This window comes from Neolamprologus multifasciatus, chromosome 5, assembly GCF_963576455.1.
Source record: "Neolamprologus multifasciatus chromosome 5, fNeoMul1.2, whole genome shotgun sequence".
Lineage (NCBI taxonomy): Eukaryota > Metazoa > Chordata > Actinopteri > Cichliformes > Cichlidae > Neolamprologus > Neolamprologus multifasciatus.
Window position 1 is genome coordinate 23,670,065 of NC_140443.1, and position 22,877 is coordinate 23,692,941.

Here is a 22,877-nt window from a genome sequence, read left to right on the forward strand (position 1 = left end):
CAAATGACAGCAGGCCAACAATGTGACCAGTGCCCGGTTAGTCACAGGTGTGAGTGTGTGAGAGTGTTTTCAGACAGACAAACTAAGATGTTTAGCAGGACAAGTTCCCAGAACAGTTAAGCTATAAGGAAGTTCCACTTTTTTGCATATTAAGGATCCTTAAGAGTTCAGCAGTTTTATTTTGTTTCATAATTTTAAGCTGTAAAGTTGCACAACAGCAACTTTTGCTTTTAAATGACTATAACTAGCTTCAAATCTGTGAATTACTAGAGTGTTGTGTCACAACTGACACAAAAGCAACAGATTTATGTGATATGTTGCATGAATGAACTCTGAGCAAGAAAAACCACTCACTTCCCGTTACTGTTAACACCATTCAGCACTATTTAACCATGCTGCTTCCATATTAGGAACTGATCATAAGACCCGAGTAGAAAATAATACATGAAGAAAGAACAAAAAAGTGAGGATGAATACATAAAATATGCCTAATTATGTTACATGAAAAAACTAAGAACTTGCAAGTACGCAGAAACAGGGGCTAATTTAGTTTCACAAAGTACTGCATCAACTTGGAAATTACTCTGTCACATCTACAGTTGCCTACCTACATCTGGGACCATCTTTCACAACCACAATACCACATCCTTCCAAAAGCACTTCCCTCCACAGAAAGAGATGCAAGAAAAAGACATGGTCAGTATGTGTGGGTGGCTTCAGTTGAATTTTAGTTATTTATTCACAGGGGCCACATTCACAAAGAAGAGATGCACCATACCTCATTTATCTACTAGTCAAGCAACATCTACATCTTTGGGTGGTTACTACACTAGATCACAGACAACATAACTGATTAAATCATATTAGGCCAAAGAAGCTTAAACCCCTGAGATGTTTATGAGGCTTGAGCTAATCTCTTTGTTTGTGGCAAATGTCAAACACATTTTTGGGGGTAAATATGCCACCATTTTGACAGCAATAAAGATTTAAATAATGCTATGATACAGATCCCACTTGTCACTGAGCCTGTGACCTTCAGACTAAACACAAAACAAGCACAAAGAGTAGACAATGGTCTTTCTTCTTTAACCTCCTGGTGTCCACATATGTGGAGATCACATTTTGGGTTGTCTAGACCAAAATGCCAATAACTAGTGAGTAACAAAACCCCAACAGGTTTTGTTTCAGCGTCATACCTATGATCTGCGTCATTGTAGCTACTGACTAAGTAATAAGTAAACAGTTGGCTCTCTGCCCACAGATAAAAGGTACATATACACACTGAGTTATAACATCAAGTCAGTTTGTTTTATTCTTGCTGTTCAGACATTCCCCTTTTCCTTTCACTCTTTAAAAATGAAAAACATTACTGTCTTTCAGTTTCACACTACCTTCAAAGCAGAGTTTCAGTGGATCAACGTGCCTGTTAGCGAAATTATGTGTTCTAAGAGTGAAAAACATTTTTAGCCAGAAGTTTGGTACATCTGGTATCTGATGGCAAAATAAAAAGAATACTTTTAGAGATTTAAGGATTAAATTATTGAGTAATACATTCTGTTTAACTCACTTTCCACAGCAAATCAGTGATGACTAAATGTATGCTGAAAGCAGGGGGATTTCAATCTTGCTTAAGCAGGTAATCAGATGCATAATGGAAATAGCTCATCATCAAGCAATGAAAAGAGAGGAGATGGCAAACTCATAGGGGAAAATCATAACAGTAGAGAAATAACTCAAAGGAGACCAAAGGAGAACCTCTTCCTTCCTCCCCGTCCTTCCTTTTCCTGCCATCTCATGATTAACGCATGAGCAGTTTTTCCTCCATCAGTGATAATACTTAATCAGACCCCTTACCAGCATAAAGTCACAAGAAATTATGATGTTAGACTTTTTGTTAGCAGTTTCAAAAAAACACTACTTTTAAAGCACCATTTAGACAGGTTTCCTCTGCTCTGTAGTCCAAGTGAAATTGTGGAAATGCAAACCACAAAAACACACATTTAAACTGCCTAAGATCACCACTTCCTCTTTTCTTAAACAGACCTTGACAGGTGTTTACTTCACTTGAATAAGTCGAGCATTTTTTTCCTTTTTACCTCAGAAGGGACAACTGTTGGAACAACTCAGAAACTAATCCCCTGGTCACATACAGGAAAGCCGTCTGGACCTGGAGCCTTATTATTGGGCATACTTATCAGGGCTTCCTGGAGTTCACCTGGCGTCAATGGCGAATCCAGTGCCATTGCTTGACTGTCTAGTAATTTTGGAAGAGTTACGTTGTCAAGAAACAAATCAATTTCATTTTTAGACGGGTTTATTTGTGGTGAATATAAAGTTTCATAGAAATCCCTAAAAATCTTGTTTATTCTTCCAGGGTCATATATTGTGTTCCCCGATAAATCTTTAGTAGCACATATAGTTGTTTTTTCTTTATTTATTTTTAACTGGTTTGCTAGAAATCGACCTGATTTGTTACTGTGTTCAAAATTCTGCAAGCGAAGTCTTTGTACAAGGAATTGTGTTTTTCTATTAATAATTTCATTTAATTCTAGTTTTGTTTTGCATATTTTGTTCATTATTTCTTGATCTTGGTGGAACGCGTAGGCTTCTTCTAAGGATTTGATGTTTTTTTCTAATTCCTGAATATTTTTGTTTTCTTCTTTCTTTTTGTGTGATGAGAAAGAAATTATTTTACCTCTCATCACAGCTTTTCCTGCTTCCCATAGAACAGAAGCAGATGTTCCGGGAGTGTCATTAAAGTCTAAATATGAAATCCATTCCTTTTTAAAATATTTAATAAAGTCTTCATCTTTAAGTAGTGATGTGTTAAATCTCCAGTTTTTACTTGGCGTAGTATTATTCTTGTGCATTAGTGTTAAAGATACAGGAGCATGATCGCTGACAGCTATAGGGTGAATCTCAGTGTCTGAAATGTCACTCAGCAGTGAGCTGCTGACCAAAAAATAATCCAGACGAGAGTAGGAGTGATGAACATGTGAGAAGAAAGTATATTCCTTACTGTTGGGGTGAAGGGAGCGCCATGCATCGCAAAGGCCATAGTCGCTCATATACTGTTTGATTATATTTGTGGATTGCCAATTGCGCTGAGTTCCTGTTGTGTTGAGCCTATCCATTTCTTCATTTAGTCCAAGGTTGAGGTCGCCTCCAAGAATGAGTGTGCAATCAAGGTGTTCAGAGAGTGCACTAAAAAATCCGTGGAAGAATGAGGGTTCATCAACATTTGGACCATATATACTTACAATACATAGTTTTTTGTTCAATATTGATAGTTTAATAATTAGAAATCTACCCTCTGGATCTATAACTGTATCGAGTACTGTAAAATTAACATTTTTATGTATTAAGATTGCTACTCCTCTTTGTCTAGAATTATAACAAGCTGCAAACACATTAGGAAACTCAGGTGTTTTAAGTTCGTTTAAACCTGTAACAGGTCTGTGAGTTTCTTGTAATAAAACAACATCTGCCTGTAGTTTTTTAAGCTGGTTAAATATCTTTAACCTCTTTCCTCTGGTGCCAGCCCCATTTACATTCCATGTGACAAACCTCAGCATGCCCATAATTGTGTGTGTATGTCTAATGATGTAAGCTGGGTGTTTCGTTTAGACGGGTGGAGAAAATGTGGAAACATCACTTGTTTGTAAATAGGAGGTCATTTTTGAGAAGAAAAAAACAACAAAAATCAGCAGCTGACAGTGCTGTACACAACAGTTGACTGGTGCGTAATAAGCAAGCGAATAATGCAGAAAACAGATTTGAGATGGGAAACTGTTCTTGAAGTACACAGAGAGAGAGAGAGAGAGAGAGAGAGAGAGAGAGAGAGAGAGAGAGAGAGAGAGAGAGAGAGAGAGAGAGAGAGAGAGAGAGAGAGAGAGAGAGAGAGAGAGAGAGAGAGAGAGAGAGAGAGAGAGAGAGAGAGAGAGAGAGAGAGAGAGAGAGAGAGAGAGAGCGCGCGAGCGCGCAGTGCAGGAAGTTTGATTTTATCGTGCTGGAAGCAGAAAGCAAAAGTAACAGGGAATTAATGACGATGTTTATCAAACATGAAACCTAGATTTGATCTTTTGCTGCTGGATCAGTGAAATTTGGTCAAAGACTGACAAAACCTGCAGCTTCACAATCTGTCACATCTCGGCTTTCAGCTCCTGTGTAGGGTGAACGATCCGCGCTTTGTGTTTACGTCTACGTGCGGAATCCGTTTACCTGCGCTCATTTGCTGTTTTAGCTGTTCGGCAGTTGTTGAAATAGTTTTGTGACCTTTAAGCTGAGATTCTGGCGTTTCTGGCAAAATACATTTATATTTAAAATCGATTCAGGATTTAATGAATCGATATTGCTTTATTTAATTCAAAAATCGATTAGAATTGGAAAATCGATTTTTTAAACCAACTCCTAGTGGGGGCTCAGGGGTCTTATGGAAGAAATAAAAAGTAGCCTTTTACAATAATATTACTGTTTGAGTCTATGAAATAAGACAGGCAGCTAACAAAGCCATCTGTCCAGATGCTAAAACATAAGAATATTTATGTGGAAGCATATTTATGTTGTCATTCAAACAGTGTACAAAGATTAGGTAAAATCTTCACTAACTTTCCTGTAGCTGTGATACATAAACAGCAATCCCCCCCAACTTCTGTCTCCGGTTAGGAGAGAGAACAAGTGTTCTGTCCAAACGTTATCTTTCATCACTGTTATTTGTTCTTCCATTTTAGGGGCTTCTTTGCAACAACATGTCTTCTAATCCAATTTTTCAATTGCATTTTACCAGTGAGGTCCTAACAACAGTTTTGACTTTGTACTATCAACAATATAATATTAATTAAGCCATCTGTCACGGTCTGCAGCTATTTCTGGCAAATATTTTTAAATATACAAGTTCATATCAGGGGAAGGACTGCTTTGCTGATGGACATTTGGGGTTGGCAACATGACCAAAAAGGGAAAATCTACATGGCACCTAGAGGTGGGAATCACCATACATCCCACGATACGATATTATCACAATACTTAATGCACGATACGATATTATTGCAATTTTTTAAAAATATTTTGCGATATTCAGATTCTGTACATAAAGGTAAACTTAATCAATATTCATTTTATCTAATATCAAAGTCTCGCACTCAGTCTTTCTCTCATTTCAGTTTTATTGTTGACAAACTGAACGGTTTGTATTACAGTCTAGTCCAACTTAACTGAATGCAACCATCTGGTACAATTACAGCTATTCTGAACTATGCAATTTATGAAAACTATGCAGCCCCTTCAGCAACTGAAGAATTTGAAAGTAAATTAAAACAAAATATAATTTTACATTAAATAAAAAAAGTTTTAAACCTAATTAAAATAAAACATGTCTTAAATTAAAATAAGTAAACTGTCATGTTTATTGCTGCCGAAAAAAAGTTAAACACATTTGGACAGTGAAGCAATGTCAGAATTCTTGCTCAGAAAAAGGAGCTGATCAACATGCTCTGAAGTCAGAGCATGTTCCAGTCTACAAAAATCGATTTCTGCTGTCCCTGTATCTATACATTATTAGCAAACAAAATATCACGATACTACACAGTATCGATTTTTTCCCCCACCCCTAATGGCACCCCATATCTTAGGTTATGAGCCGCAAAGTGCTGCCAGTTGTAATGTGCCTTGGCAGAGATTTTGTAGGTCTCTGAAACTGTTTTGATGATGGTGTACAGTACTGTTGAATATGCAACTCCAAAATCTCCAATAGGACTTCAGTTGGGTCGAGATCTAGTGTCTAACAATGTAATTTTCATCAACCACTTAGTGACTCCCCACCTTGTGCACTGTCACCCTCGGAGGGACTCCAATCAGGATGAAAATATTTCATTGTAAGATAAAAGTGATTCCTCAGAAACTCTTTGTACTGATGTGCACCAACACCTAAAATTATAAGGCTGCGAGGAGACAAGAGTTCAGATTTTATAACTTCAGTCATTTAGTGAACCTAATGTGTGCAGTTAAATTTGTTGTGTTGTGATTAAAAGGATAAAAATGATCCACTGTTGACAGCCTCTTGGACACGATATCGAGTCTGACGATAACAAACACTAAAGAAAAACTCCATATTGGCCCCTAAAAAGTTGATTGCATTAGCAGATGCAAGTATGACTTAGGCGCTGCGGATGTGCATGGACAATGGGGTAGTGGTAGATGCAAGAGACAGGGTTTATTATTGCCCGGTAATAAACACACTCATACCACACCATAATTATTAAGGCCTAACCCCTCCCACGTGAACCAGTCTAAAATTAAATGACCCTACCACCCACCTTCAAACCAAAAAACAAAACTGTTGCTCCACATGATTACACTCAGACGTCAACAACCTTTACAGCTGGCATATCAAATGAGATGTGATAATACTGCGTGCCATAAAACATTCTCAATGTAGCAGCAGTAAAAAGAAAAAGAGATAAAAAAAAAAAAAAAAAAGAATGCATTCAAGCCACTATATCCAACAGAAGAAAAATACATCTAAATACTCAGCTTGTACACAGTAACAAAAAAGAAAAACACCAAACTGCAACATCTTTGTCATTCAAGCATTCACGTGACCCAACCTCCCTTTTTTCCCAGTATCTGATGAAAGGCAATAGGTCAAAGCATTAGCGCAATTTGCTTGTTTGCTCAGTCAGCCAGAATAAATTGCTAAAACTAAGACTTTCATTATGTTTTGCATAAGGTCCATGTTTTTCAATTGGGCATTTACAGCATTGAACACAGTAACAAAATAGTCAAATTTCCCAGCACCTCGACCAGAATAAAGAACACTCAGGACTGAAGGAATCGGGCAAAGTAAATTATAGCGTATGCAGGTAGGAGGAGGGGGGGAAAAAAATTCCTTTTGCCGTCTTATGTGTATCAACTTCACTTAGTTCAGACTTGTATATTTAGTTGGAGAGATGCCACAAAACAGTGTTTGCTCAGTGTGATTCATTTTAGATTCATTTAGAATTACGTTTTCAGTTATACCAGTAAATGTTTTGGCTGATTTATGGTACTATAATAAAAAAAATAGCTTCATAAATTTCACAACAACACCAGAAAATGACACAGATTAAGACTTCCACACAACTCTCAATACAGGAATGCTTGAAGATTCAAAACAATTATATTAATGTGCAATAATGCCAACTACTCAACTTCACCAAGTGACCAGAGTCAGGAGATGCAGCAGCAGTTGCTTTATTTATTATACCTCATACTAGATTAGGATCATAGTCACAGTTTGAGAATTACAATTTTAGTGGTTTTTGTAGTGTTATGGAAACAATATTCTTATTCTTACTATTTTATCTTATTCTGATATTGTTTCTAGGTGAAAGACGGGTCTGGAACTTGTCTTTGGGAGCTCAGGGTGCCATGTTTAAAGGATCCCTGAGTGGACTGTCCTGAACGCCCTGATTCACAGAGAAACTTAGATGAAGCGTTATAGTGTTAAGCAAACAATTTCTCATTTCAAGTTATTTAAACTGATACCTACTTCTAAACCCAACCCAGCAGTTAATTTTCTGCAAGGCAGACAGTGTTCAGGAGTCTGCCTGTACCTCTGGATCAGTTTACTTACTAGACTGATGACAACCTGGGCTGCTGTATAAAAAAAGAAATATTTTTGCATGAACCACATTCTACACTTTGCTAGCATTTGTGAACAAACAGAGTGGCCGGTCATTAATGCATCCAATTTAACAAATATCTGTCACCTTGACTAAACAAAGTTGGTAAAAAAAAAAAAAAGAAAAGAAAAAAAGAAAAAACTACTAGGCAGCAGAAGAAAGCTCCTTTGCCATCTAATGGGGTGTTCCAGTTTTAGAGACTGAATAGTCTGTAGTGGCTTAATGGATGGATTCAGGAGTTTATTGCTCAGGGTTGAGTCCATTTCTCAGTTCAGGGGTGTGACCAGATGGAAGTCTAAGACCCTTACAGTTGCAAAGAAATTTTCCAGTAACAGCATTTAATAAAGATTTGTTAAAAATGCTGGTAAATACCTCTGCTAGTTTGGTATTTGGTATTCTAATGTCAGAATTAAGGATGTCAGAATTAGTTGAACCACATCTAGTGATGTGTCAAAACATGTCATTAAGGATACAGGAGAGGCATTCAGATACTGTCTCTAAGGGGCAAGGACCTAATGTAAAAAAGCAGTTAGAGATTCAAAGATGTTATGACCCCAATGGCCACTAACCTGGGCTGCAGCTCTGACAGACAGATGCCACCCCCTTTCTGTCTGTTAATTTTTCTTTGAAGGGAAGTTGCAAACAAGCAAGGGGAAAAGTAAACAGATGACAGCCGGCTAGCATGGCTGTGACCCAAAAAAAAAAAAAAAAAAAAAAAAAAGAAGAAGTGGCTGTTTGTCAGGGTGTGAATGCTAGGATAAAAGAGGGCCACTGCTGCTAGCACTGTTAAGTTTGGATAGCCAAATTTATATATTTGTGGTCTGAAACTGATGGAAAATTGACAACATTTGAAAATGTGATTTTACCCTCCAGGACACGTTCAGTCACAACCTAATAAGACTAAGATTTAATAAAAGAATGACCCAACATATTAAATCATACTTGGAAAAAAGTTCTCTACTCCCTCAGCCTTAAGCGCTCAAAAATCCTGGAAACAAAGTACAGAATTTCAGCCCACTTCTGTGTAAGCTGTGGACCTTTAGCTTGGAAGATTTTTCACAGGGTGAACGTAAAACTGATTTTTAATCGAGTGGCACCAATTTTACATGAATTACTGAGCAACTGCAACAATAATCATGGGAACCTTTTGCCAACTTCCTTTCATCTTTGCATTTCTATTGGATATTAAATACTGCTTTACTAGAAATGTTTTACACTTCACTGTGAACTGAGTCCACTTCCACTTTAAAAACGACAACTATATTCACATAAAAGGCAACTATAGTTTGACATGCAGCGCTATCAATGTATAAGGCCCCTGCTTACACAAAACAGCTGAGAACACAATTGAGAAGGCCTGAGAGTTCAACATGACTTTCTAAGTTTATACTTGTTACAAGTGTTTTAACAACAAACAAAAACATGGCTCACTGACGGTTGCGTGGGAGCTTGTGTGAATTTGCTGTTTAACACACACACACACACACACACACAAAGCACTCACCTGTTTTTTCAGGTTTTAGATTTGTAGATTTTGTGCAACAGTTATGTATGCTGACAATCTTAAGATTACACCCTCTATCATAATGATGGGGAGGGGGAGCCTTCAGTGATATTTAGCCTCACTGGATAACATTTCAATCACTTGTGTGTGTGTATAGCTGTTGTGACGTTTGTCCTTTATCAATCATTGACCAATACAGAAAATGATCTCTTAAGAGGTAGATCCTGATACTGCAGTGTCACTTTACAGCCACAACCCAAACAACCACCACCCCCAACCCATACACACTTTTTAAAGTAGCTTTTTAAAGCTACGTATGACATTCTTACCTTGTTACTCTACGTGGTGAAAGTGGGTGACAAATAAAACGATGACAATGTGAAATAAAAAAATAATAAAAAACACAATTGAGAAACAGCTTCAACATCACATAGCAACCTCCAGTCACAAGAAGCAGCACTGCACACTTGAACTAGAGAGATACCTGTTGTGTATCAATTCATTATTTGCTTATAAGTTACTCTAGGTTCACTGTGCACCAGCTTAGTATGATGAAGTTACATGTTCTAATAATAGGAGTTAAAAATCACCTGTTGGACAACATCGGGACATGTTTTAGGGTAAGAAATTATTGCCAAAGGTGATCAAAAATTTAATTCGTGGATACACTTTTACCAACATTGCCACATCAATGAAAAGGAAGACAAAAAAACAGAAATTTTGATGCTCTGTAAAATGTAAGCACATTGAAAGTCGAATTTCCTGAAAGTTTGAGGTCTTGTCTAAACAGCAGGCTGCTAGCTAAATTTGACACTTAGCAGGACAACAAACAAGGAGAAATATGTCTAAATAATAAGTCTAAAAACGACACTGTTGGATAAAAATGAACTCTGGACTCTGCTTTCCTATTAGAGCGTCCAGTGGTGTAGAATTGAACTTGAAAGTCTTCATTGCAAAATAGTGACCACTGGATGAACTCATAGCTGGAAAAAATTGTGTTGCTTTCATTACAGATATGACCTACCTTTAGGGCATACTTGTCGCCAGTGCTCTTCTGTACTATTTCGAGCACTTTTCCATTGATTCCCAACCCCAACACCTGGCTGGTCACCTTGTATTCGTCAGTGATTGCGTTCTTCCTGATCTGTAAGGTGGGTCTGGGCTGGAAGGAGTGGAACTGGCCCGAAGGGTTCTGCTGCCCGGCTGGGTTCTGCTGCCCCGCCGGGTTGGGAAACAGTGGTTGGTTCTGTGAGTTTGATAGCATGTTCATAGTTCGGGGCTGAGAGGTAAGCAGCCTCCCCTCAACAATACTGTTCTCAATACAGAGACCGAGTCTTCCTGAGTTAGCTGGCCTCTGACAAACTGCTCACCGCGTCGCGTCCAGGCCCGAGGAAAATCTGGCAGTAGTTTTAACGATACGGGTTCACAAAGTCGCTCGGTTAGCCGGTAAAAAGCCAAGTTAGCTAGCTAGCTATTAGCATCCTAGCTCGAGTCTTTTCTGTGATTCTCGGCTAACAACTCAGCTATCGGTTAGCTTATCCATCTCCGGTGGTGTCCACCGTCCACCGGTTTCCTCAAAGAAAGCTTCAGGAACTTTTCTAAAACATCCTCTAAGGCGGCAACAGCGGCAGAGTTTTTTTTTCCAGTCGATACCGTGAAACCTCTCGAGGGAAGTAAAAACAAAAATAACAGAAACACTTCACGAAAGACAGGCAACACAGGGAGAAAAAACTCCGATAGCAATAGCACGACAAACACACTTCACTTTCCAACGGACAGACACCCAGCAGGTTTAGCTTCTGACGTCATATGGCCGGGGCTTTTTTTCGGCACTTAAAGGAGAAGTGCGCCAGAAGAAACGGCTGGATTCATACGACAGACTGGAGCGTCGGCCAGGAGAGGGCACACGCACAGACGTTTACGAGAACAGAGACTTACTTTGCCAAAAGATAATCAAAGAGTAGCCTGCATTTTTATTGTGCGTTTCCTGTGTGACAGTATGAAGCGTTACGTAGGTTTTAATTGCCAGTCTTTCAGGCAAGAGACCCCCCTCCAGTTTATTAGCAGTCTAACAGGGACAGGGACGAAAATAGACACACTAATCTCTGACCAGAAGGACCAAAGTGCTATAGGTGACCTCAGTGCTAGAGCTTTTGTGCCTTTAAGTCTGCTGTTCCTACTTTCACATTGATTTGTTTTGGAAAGGTGGTGAATTAGAATTAGAATTAGAACCCAAATCTGCATGAAAGTATTGAAGTTACAGAGCAACCAGGATTGTACACACACATACATACACACACACACACACATCTTGCTTTGTCTTTTTCCTGTATGTCAAAGGGCAGCAGTATATAAAATGTTTTCCATGCAACTACTAATATTGTGACTGTCAAAAAATGAAACCTTATTAATTAGCCTAAAAGCAGCATTGAATGCTAACAATAGCCTGTGCAGTCACTTTAATACCTATCATTTTTACATTCTAATTATTAAATGAAAACTTCCTCAAGGATATAAAATTTCCACTTTCAACACAAGATACAGATATAACATGGTGTTTTGGTCCGTACATTTTAATTCAACTGTGGTACCTTTACAGTAGGCTGTCTCTGAGCCTAAATCACTGCAGCATTGTTGCATTTCAGAGGAATACATTGTGTTGCTAATCTGCAAGGGAATAAGACAACACAATAACTGTGGAAAAGAAATTATTACAAAAAATATTAGGATAGGGGAAGGCTTATGGTAACCAGCATGACTGAGGAAGAAACTGAGCAGATGGGCCTCTGCAGGTCAGTCTGTGTAGGTTCTCAGTTGTCCATGTCAAGGTAGTCTTAACAGCTTTAAAAAAAAAAAAAAAGGAAGCTGGACTTCTTTAAGTTAGTGGAAACATCATCTAAGAGGCTGGTGAGACCTATGTCTTGAAACCCTAGTACAGTTGACCCAAGCTGTACATCACTTAAAGGAGAAAGGTCAGTCTTTGAGGATGAGAATGTCCACATTTTAGACCAAGAAGACAGATGGTTTGAAAGAGGAATACAGGAGGTCATTTATGTCCACTGTGAGCAGCCATCGGTGAACAAGAGTGGTGGCTTACAACATCAGCTATCAGCCACCTACAATGCAGTTTTGATATCCCCTCCCTGGCACTTTAACTCACCCTCACACCTTGCCTCAGGTGCCCTCAATAGGGTGAGGTGAGGTCTCAGTGTTTTAACCCTTAACCCCCATTGATGGTATTGACCTTTGCATTTTTTCACACCTTGGCTCATGTGAGAATTCAATTACTTCCAAAGGAGAGAAATCCCACTAGGCGCTAGGGGTTAAATAATGGACCTACCATGACCTTCCAAGCTATATAGTTTATGTCTTCCATATTTCCAACTTTATCCATAATCACATACTGTGTATGCTACCATTGTATATAGTGTATTATCTTACTTTTTTTCATTGATTGTACTTATTTGTATTTTTGTATTTCCTTCATATATCTGTACGTGAGCTGAGGTGACGCAAAAATTTCCCCGTTGTGGGATCAATAAAGTCTTATCTTATCTTATCTCTTAAATACCTGGGTCTCTCCATCCTTTATTTTCAGAACTGAAGACACTTCTTAGGTGAGAGGTCTTCACAAACCTAAAGATGTCCACTTTCCTTCTTTCCCAGACTTTGAGGTGTATTCTTCATGTGTCCTTGAAACTAAAATAGAGGTCGTTGAGCAACTTTTAAAGCATCACTCTGCTCTAAAGTTCTGAAACAAGTGGAAGTGTGTTGAGGATATTCCATGCTTACATTCAGCTGTTCTGGTGAGTTCACTGATGCACTTCTGCACCTGGAGAAAAGGTCTCCTCTTTGTCTCCTGTTCGGCCTCTAAAATATTAAAAAGATAAAGTGTAAGAGTGCAAGCAGTTTTTTTGTTTTGTTTTTGGGGGTGGGGGGGACAGCAAAGTGACTTTAGCCAAATCCTGTCAAAATTGGTTCCCTTTTCAAGTTAATATGGTGTGGTGCTGGCCTTGGCACAATAACAATGAGCCTGCAATTTGAACAAAAAACAAACAAACAAAAAACATGCAGAAATAGATGAGCACATTATTTCTGTTTATTTTTCTGCCACTTTAATTTCTTACTAGTGTCAAGCACTTGGTCCGGAACTAATGGCGGTAGATAAGCTATAAATTGAATGCAGCGCCTCTTTTTTACCAGAAGATGGCAGACAAGTCTTAACGAAACGCCTTCCTCGGAGCATATTATATAGTGTTTTTAATCTCACTGGAGAAGAATATGAACAGTGTATAGTGTACAATGTGGGTCACATTAAAATGTTTTAATATTTGTTTATTTCAACTTTTTCAAAATGTTAACAGTGATCTGAAGAGCTTGCAATGCTTTTTCCATTGAAATGCTTTGGTATGTAGTTGTATAGTTCAAACGGTAATTAGCCAAATCGAAAAACAATCTGAAAAATCAGTTTGGAACGCCATCTTCCAAAAATGTATATGCTTTGGTTTCCTTTTGTGCAAAGTATTGTTTATTTCAATCGTGCTGCACCGGCTCTGAAGATTTCAACTTAAAAAGTACATTTTAATAAAAATTGGACTGTTATTGAACACAAACAATTATTGCAGCATTTATATGTAGTATACAAAAACTTCATGTGGTCATTTTCATTGTGCTTCCATCAGTCACAGGTCAGTTTGGTTAACTTTCTGTCTGTGAGTAGGATACATTTCACCTGAAAGTGTTGCTGAATGAAATTAAAGTCTATTTCACTGCCATCAGAAATGAGAGAATACCACTAAGATATGTTTAATGTGTGAAATCAAGATTTTAAAGGTTTATCCAAAGTAGTGCCACATTATTAAAAACCTTAAATTGAAATACACATACACTCATCTGCCAGTAATTGGCTCACAATTATGTAGAAATGCTGCATTTTATTCTAGTGACATATGCTCACTGACCACAACTCTTATTGGTGGCAATCATGCTGGTCTGAATATTTCAGAAACTGATGATATGCTGGGATTTTCCCACGTAATCATCTCTAGGGTTTACAGAAAACAGTCTGAAAAGGAGAAAATATCCAGTGAGCGGCAGTTCTCTGGACAAAAAAGTGTGTCTCGTTGATGTCAGAAGTCAGAGGCAAATGGTGAGCATATTTTGAGCTGATAGGAAGACTAACAGTAACTCATTACAGTCAAGGTATGCAGAAGAGCATCTGTGCTATAGCAGCAGAAGACCACACCAAGTGTCACTCCTGTTAGCTAATAACAGGAAACTGAGGCTGCAATTTTACGCAGGTTCATAATAAAAGATTGGAAAAACACTGGTAGCATTCGCAATATTCTCAGTCCGGTAGAGCACCTTCACTACAGAAGAACAGGGCAAAGAACTGTGATGCTATCATGTCAATATGGACCCAGGTCTCTGAATAGGTTTCTAGCATGAATCTTTGCCACAAAAATAGGACTTTTATCACAGATCAAGATCCAAAAATGGTAGCTCCTATAAGCTTCACCATACAGACTTAAATGGTAGCCAAGCTCTGCCAAAGCTGATTTTATATACTACCTGGACACCGCAGAAGAAATGATACAGCTGTTTTAACCAACTGCTTTCTATTACAAGTAAGCTAATATGCCAGGGATAAAGGACATCATACAAGCTTCATAAATTTCCAACCAACAGAAATTTTCTCTGGCATGGTGTACAGGCACATCTCTGTCTTTATGCCTGTTTATCCACAGTTATGTAAGAGAAGCACATCACATGTCCTGATGGACCACCTATATATATGTATGCAGAGAGTACATCTTATAAAACACTTTTGCACAAGCACATGAACACACATACAGACTCCATATACCACATGCGGAATATTTGAGTGAAGGCTCTGAAAATGGAAACGCTTGCCTGAGCTTTTGACAGCTTTGTACTGATGAATTAACACAGTCTCTTTACATAACTCGTGGAGTACTTATAGTGTCTACCCAGACACTGGTCTGACCTGTTTATAACAATATTCACCTCGGGTTTAGTGTCCTGGCTCCAACCTTTCTTCATTATCAAAGCAACCTGAGTGACTATATGACACCAACTAAACATAGAAAATTTCTATCCATGGGTTATGCAGCAGTGTCCCAAAGTTTATCCTGTTCTACAACAATCAGGAATGCGTGGCCGGTGCACAGGGCTGCACAGTTTGGCATGTTGACATTTTCCTTTTCTCCACTCTTTCCCAGAATGCTCCCTAGACACTCTCTCCTGTTTCACATCACCTCTTTTAACTTCCTGACAGGGGCAGGAGGTGCATCTCCTTTCGTATTTCCTGCACCCCTCTCTGTTCTTCATTAGAGTGCATAAGTCAAAGCAAGTTTGGATCAGTTATTTCAGGCTGTCTAGAACCCGTCTTTCTCAGAATAATCCTCCGCGCAGGGCTGAAACTCTAGCCGACTCTTGATATAGACCCATGGTCAGCACTGGCTCTGATATAGGATTCTAGCACCCGAACACTTCCAACCCTCCTGCCCAACATGGGACCCGATGAACCTGCTCACCCCACTGATGCACTCAAACACACACAATCAGACACACACCCCTTTTAATGCCCTCTCATGATCTTTGTCTCCACCAACTTCAGCTCTTTTCTCTTTGACTCTCATGTCTCTGTAATTGCTATGTGAAACAACAAGAACCCATAAATTAATGTTTTCACATTTTACTCTGATTTAGCTGCATTTGTTTGCATACAGTCTGATTTAACTTAGCCAAAAAACAATAATCTGTGGAATCTTCAACTAGAAATTCAGTTATTTCCATGCTTATGGTCTGGTTTTTCAGAAAGCCAATAATAAAATGCTCTCTCCTCAGGAGATCTGATTTCTCTGTTCTAGTTTTGTTAGAAACAGATATACAGTAGCTTTTAAAGACAGTGCATTACTAAAATTTCCCTTTCTCTAGCCTCCTTTCTCACGGTATCCCTCTCTTTCTCATGTTCTCAAACATAGTAGCTTATAAATATCACAACGATAAGTCATAGTCACTAGCTCTGAGGCAGTCCAGTCATATGGCTTGTGGTGGAGTGATACAGCGTGTGCAAAGACACGTGCAGTCTCACAACATACATTTCTGGAATATGTCATGGTCTGATAGTGTAAGCGTGAGTTAATTCGTGAGTTGGTGTGCAAGTGTGCTAACGGAAGTGAAAGTAATTCATTAATTCAGCTCTTAAAGTAGTACAAGTTCTTTCACAATATTCTCATGGAGCACGTTTGTGTAGAGGGTTTACACACTCACTTAACCAAGAGGAGACACAAATCGGTGGGTTTACATCAGAAAGGGCATCCGGTGTAAAAATCTGCCAAATCAAACATACCAATCATCAAGAATGAGACTTCCATATTGGGTCAGTGGGGCCTGCGTTAAGAATGAACAAGGTCCTCATTCTGTTCTAGTATTGGCCGAAGACAAAGGAAGAGGAATGGGGGAGGCATGTTTGAAGCCAACTAGAGGGAAGGAAGAAGAGATGGTTGAAGTGGTAGAGAGTGTCCCCAGGGGAAGAGAGTGGTGATTGGAACAGATGTAAGCTGATATATATTCAAAAAAGAGGGTGGCAAAGAACAGTGGGATAGTTAGGGAGATGAAGAAAGTAGAAAGTGTAGTATCAGGTAAATGTTAGAGGTAGGAACGTTTCTGCTGGGTTGTTGGGGGGGGGGGGGGGGGGGGGATGAAAAATAATAAAGGACACTCGTGTGTCTGTGAGTTATGCCTCTAGTCAAATAGCATCCATAAGCTCAACTAACGGAACATGGTGTCAGAAGACAACTGGAAACGTTAGTTGGGCATAAGCGAAAGGTTTCGGCGTCGGTGCCAGGTTAAAGGTCAGCCATAGAGGAGCTGTGCGAAAAGAGACGTGACGTCATGAGTCAGTTTCAAGTCACCCCGCCGGAGAAATTCACTTTTAGGTCCGACGACTGGACCAAATGGATAAAGCGTTTTGACAGATTTCGCATCGTGTCTGACTCGGAGACGCAAGCGGAATCAAGTGAACGCCCTTATCTACACTATGGGCGAGGAGGCAGAGGACATATTGGTATCCCTGCACCTGACTCCTGAAGTACACCATTAAATAATTATTTAAATGTGGCAATAATTAATTAAAATGTGAAATAAATAAATAATTAATTAAATGTGTCATTAATAAATTAAAAATGTCAATAATTAATTAAATGTGTCAATAATTAATTAATTAAATGTGTCGTAAATATTTATGTAATTAATTATTTCCGATTTTAATTAATTATTGCCACATTTAATTAATTATTTAATGGTGTATTTAATTAATTCATTATGGCAGTCCTGGCGTTCCATCGGGGGGGGGGGGGGGGGGGGGGGGTAGTATCAGGTAAATGTTAAGAGGTAGGAACGTTTCTGCTGGGTTGTTGTGGGGGGGGGGGGATGAAAAATAATAAAGGACATTCATTGGAGTAATGGCGCGTCTCGTGTGTCTGTGAGTTATGCCTCCAGTCAAATAACATCCATAACCCCATATCACGTGATATGCTGATAAAGCTGATGTGGCATACTTTGAAGATATGGGAACGTGTTGATGAAGCTAGGGTAAGAAGAAACTATCAGTGAGAGTGACAATCAGTGAGCTTCATGCTTTGAAAGGACACTCCAGATGTGCTTTTTGCTTTCAGAGTGTTGATGGAGATGTACAGAGAACATCAGAAGAAGTCGCACTGTGTCTTTCTGGATCTAGAAAAAGCCCATGGCAGGATGCCAAGAGATAAACTGTGGTACTGTGTGAAGGTGTCAGGAGTCACAGAGAAGTATGTGATATTTGAGGACACGGTGCTGAGGTGTGCAGAAGGAGTGACAGATGGGTTCAAAGTGGAGGTGGGATTACATCAGGGACTGGTCCTGAGCCCCTTGTTTGCAGTGGTGGTGATGGACAAGTTGGCAGATGAGGTCAAGCAGGAGTCTCAGTGGACTATGATATTTGCAGATAACATTATGATCTGTTGTGAGAATAGGCAGCAGGTGGAGGAGATCCTGGGGAGGTGGAGGTATGCTCTGGAGAAACGAGGAATGAAAGTCAGCAGAGGTAGGTCAGAATACATGTGTGTGGATGAGAGGAAGAGAGGTATAAGACTGAAGCTGCAAGGATAGGTAGTGAAAGCAGACGAAATTAAATATCTGGGGTCAACCATCTGAAGCAACAGACAGTCCATAAGAGAGGTGAAGAAGAGAGTGCAGGCAGGGTGGAGTGGGTGCAGATAAGTGTTAGGGGAGATTCGTGACAGAAGCATAGCAGCAAGAGTGAAAGTGAAGGTTTACAAGGTAGTAGTGAGAGCTGCTCTGCTGTACAGTTTGGAGATGGTGCACTGACAAAGAGAAAGGAAGCTGAGCTGGAGGTGGCAGAACTGAAGATGTTAAGGGTTTCACTGGGAGTGACTTAGTGCGTTAGAGAGGCAAGGCTGAGGTGGTTTGGACATGTGCAGAGGAGGGACAGTGGATACACTGAACTAATGATGCTAAAGATGGAGCTGCCAGGCAGGAGGGAAAGAAGAAGACCTTAGAAGAGATTCATGTATGTAGTAAAGGAGGACGTGCAGAGGGTTGACATGACAGATGGAGAGATGAGATGGAGACAGATGATCCGCTGTGGCAAACGCTAAAGGGAGCAGATGAAAGAATAAAACATAAAAGCCCTCATGACAAAGACCAAACATTAAACTCACTTCTCTCTCCCCCTCTCTCTCTCTCTCCCTCTAACACACACTTATGGTACATACCTGTGGAACTAAAGACAAAAAAGGAATGCGTTAAGCGTAGACTGACATTGACCTGCACAACGCTATAGAAATGCTGTATGCACATGCATCCAGACACAAAGGAAAACCATGTACGGCTTATTTTCCATGCAGTAGTTGGCCTCTTCTATAGTGCCGCAGCAAGCATGTGACCGTCACTGGAATCCCCCTTTCATAAGAGAACACAGACTATATCACAGAGGTCCCTGCAGAGGCACAACAGCCCTCAGGGTCACATAGTCTGGCCTTTATCAAACTGGCCCTCTGTGGAGCTGAGGAGGGATATTTTTAAGCTGGTAAAAGAAATAAGCAGATGAACAAGATTTCCTTCTTTTTTTTTGTCTTTCATGGATAGAACGACAACAACTTGTGGGTTTCATGTGTGACCAATTGCTCTCACGTTTTAGTCACATGAACATTCCTGTCCCCCTCTGCCCCCCCCCCCCCCCCCCGACCAATAAACAATAGACTGTTTGATGATAGGACATGATTATTTAGCCTACTTCTGCTGCCAGCTCCTCCTTTGCCCTACTCAGCTGTAAAGAATGCCCTAATTTCAGTTCCACCCTACTAACAACCGGCCTCACACGCCCCCTTTTCCTTTTCATTTGACAGCTTTGGCCATCTCTTGTTTCTTTCTCACTTTTGGGCACACACACAGATATGCAGGTCTGATTCTGCTGACCCAGTGGCATGTGGCTGCAGGATGCTCCAGTTATTCTGCACAGAGAGTTTCTGCATTTATTGGTCTACTGGCATAAGGCCCACTTCCAACCAGACACAACAATTCCATGCTGCTTTTTTTCCCCAATGATTCACTCCTGTCCACTGACCCAGTCTTGGAAAGAAGATACACTCTCACACTCACTCAGTTATTGCTGGTAGTTAAATCTGTCTGATACGACGCTAGGACACACTCAGCACCTTAAGATGACTCAAAGGGCTGCTTTGACCCCAGACGGTTGTTCGGATGGAGATGCATATGCAGAATATCCAAACAGCATGTTACACTAACCGCAGTTCTGCTTGTTCCTGAGATATCAATATGAAGCTCACAGTGTATGTTTATGTTTACATATTCAGTTCAGTTCAAGTTTCCATGCTTTAAATCAGTGTTCTCTCACTGAGCCAAGTACATGGCATGTTTATATATCAAACTTGGCCCGTTTCTCCTTTGTTCAGTCGTCCATTTAAGATCAGTTACAGCTGTAATAAAACATAATTAAGCTTTCAGAAACCATGTAAAGGTGCAATACCTTAGGATCCAGCTATAAAAGAAATTATTCTATTTCACCAACCTGACAAGTTGTTTCAATACATGATCAAAATCTAAGAGACATGGATGTCAGTAAGATAAACACTCATGGTGACGTTACAGAGATTCAGTAACAGAGTTCTCGAAGTCAGTTTTAGTGATTAAATGTTTGGCCCTAGCAGATCAGCTTCAAGTCCATCCCATCAGGCATTGGTGGAGGTGGGTGGCGTCCCTTGCCATTGCGGGAACTTAATTATGTGACTCTTGAATTTTTGTGTATATTATAGGTAATTTTGAAAATGAATGTGATGTCCTCTGTCCTCTGGAAATGTAATATTGGTAATCACAGGACTTTTGAACAAGACAGTGATTCCAAGCATATTTGTTATTCACAGTAAGTTTCAGGAATCGGTTCAGGAATCTCTTTGAGCAGCTGTCTCAGTGCTCAGATATGAATCCCATGAAAATAAAAAAAAATCTTTCATGGTATTTAAGGCTGGCTCGTAAATCACTTTATTCTCTGCTTCAGCGTAAAGTCCAGTTCACCATTAACTTTTTATCATTTTTTGAACATTTGGCAGAGACACAACTGAAGAAAAAACGCTTTAAACTTGAAAACAGGAGAATCTCATTTGTGTTGGAAAATTTAGAAAGAAAATATTAGAAGCTTTAAATGTCATGTGGACCAAAACTTTATTATTTTACTACACCAAAGTTCTGTGTTTTCTACCAGGTAAGGCCAATATATTTTATTGATCTTTTCCTTGACTGTTCACTAACAGCTTATATGATGTTCTGATTAAAGCTCATCTTCTGGCAGGTTAGCATTGTCCTGTCTGTCTGCTATATATGAGCCTGCTTAGCTTAGCTTAATAACTTTGTATTACAGAAACATGCCATTTTAGGTTCTATACTAAATTATTTAAACAAGTCACTGTATGAATTTTAGTTCAGTCACTTATTGGAATTTGTTACCCTTTAAGAGCCAGGTTAGCTATTTCCCCAGCTTCCTGTCTTTATGCTAAGATAAGATAAGATAAGCTATGTGGTTACTGGTATCAGCTTCATTCTGCAAGTGTAAGTTTCAGCTGTCCAGCTTTTTTTCTCTCAGTCTGTGTCCCTGCCTCCCTGCAGGGGGGGGGGGGGGGGGGGGAGCTCGTAATCCAATAATCCATCTTAATCCAAACTGAGATTACATGAGGTGAAAGAGCCACTTTGTCCATGGGAATATGGTCCAGTTTAAATCAGCCCGACATTTTATATAGATTCCATTTGCTGCATGTTTTGTACATAATCAAATGTATTAACATCTGTGCATGAGTGTTGATCTGTTATGGAGAAGAGCGCTGTGCTTCTTTTTAATGAACAGCTGTTCCTGCAGCCTAGCGGTGCTTCTTCCTCCCTCCACTGTGTTCTGCGTATTAGCAGAGGTCAGCCCAGCCAGTGCTCTTTAATCCTGCCAGTCTGATCCTCATCACGTTTCACCTCCTACACTCAGCCTACTGCCCTACTGCCCTAACACGTCTGATCGACTGGATTTGCTTCAGAATATTCCATATTTCTGGCGTACTTGCTCTGTTAATACAGCCCTACCTGACTTACAGCATCACCTTAACCTGCCTGCATTACACTTCTGCTGGTGTCTTATGATTGAAGAAAGAGAGCTGAGATGAATCCTAGGACATAACTTGGTTTAATGATCATCCTCTTTGTCTCAGCAGACATCACAAAGCTGAGAGAAATCTGCTGTGATTTACTGGACTTGCGGTCATGTGTTCTTAGAGTCCCATGCAGTTGCAATCCTCCACTCGGCACTATTTTTAAGCTGCCCAGCTGGCACCACCACCCCCCACACCACATATGCACACACCCACACTGATGTATGTGCTTGTGCAGGGCTGGTATGACCATTGCCTCTACTATGTCCTTGTATGGTTGTGTGACCCACACACCAGCATGCCCTGCTAGTACGGCTTTCCATTCCTGGAGTCCACTCCTAAAACATACTGTATATTCCTCATTGCCAATATTATGTCCTGTCACGCCTCTTGCTTACTATTTGGCCTACCCCTGACATGCATATACAGTAAACCATCATGGGCATGCAGCACTAACAGAAACAACCACACCTGCTTATCTAGATGATGTGAACCCATGCCATCTTTACGGATAGATGACATAAATAGACCATTTTGGACTTTTAGTATATCCATACTGTATATACATAATATCTCCCTCCCTGCCTCACGTTTCCAGTGTATCTTTCACCAACTGACAGGATTAGTAACATTAAGCCCTGAACTCTTGAACCCGGGACTGTCAGGGAACACGACCAGTGCACTACCACTGTTAACTGCAGCAGGCCTCACACACTGTTGTATGCATGCTTTTTTGTTCTGTGGTGAAGATGAGTCGAGGAGATGCATATGCATGCACTGTCATATCTGCCCATTAAAAGTGAAGAAGATAGAGTCAACTGCTAGTTAGCTTCACTTAGTCTGAAGACTGGGAACAGTGGAAAGAGCAAGCCTGGCCCTGTCTAAGCAAAATGTTGTGGGTTATGTGCCAGACTGTTTCTTGGCTCTGTGTATTTTCCAGGAAACCAGCAGACACTCCATTTAATTACTTGCTCCAAACCA

The 22,877-nt window shown here is 39.9% G+C and overlaps 1 protein-coding gene and 1 long non-coding RNA gene across 2 annotated transcripts in view; both read right to left on the bottom strand.

The window, feature by feature from the left end:
* The window catches only part of mapkapk2a (MAPK activated protein kinase 2a), a 28,446-nt gene extending 17,427 nt beyond the window's left edge, over nucleotides 1-11,019 (bottom strand). The window contains exon 1 of the mRNA XM_085159943.1: nucleotides 10,190-11,019. Within this exon, the coding sequence (XP_085016069.1) occupies nucleotides 10,190-10,435 (246 nt within the window). The 5' untranslated portion in view covers nucleotides 10,436-11,019. The remainder of the gene's footprint in view (nucleotides 1-10,189) is intronic.
* On the bottom strand, nucleotides 3,895-10,183 carry LOC146518736 (uncharacterized). Its single transcript, XR_014874141.1, has 2 exons — nucleotides 5,619-10,183; nucleotides 3,895-4,975 (listed from the first exon to the last, which is right to left on the bottom strand). It is a non-coding gene; the product is annotated as an uncharacterized LOC146518736 (long non-coding RNA).
* Nucleotides 11,020-22,877: the final 11,858 nt, after the last annotated feature.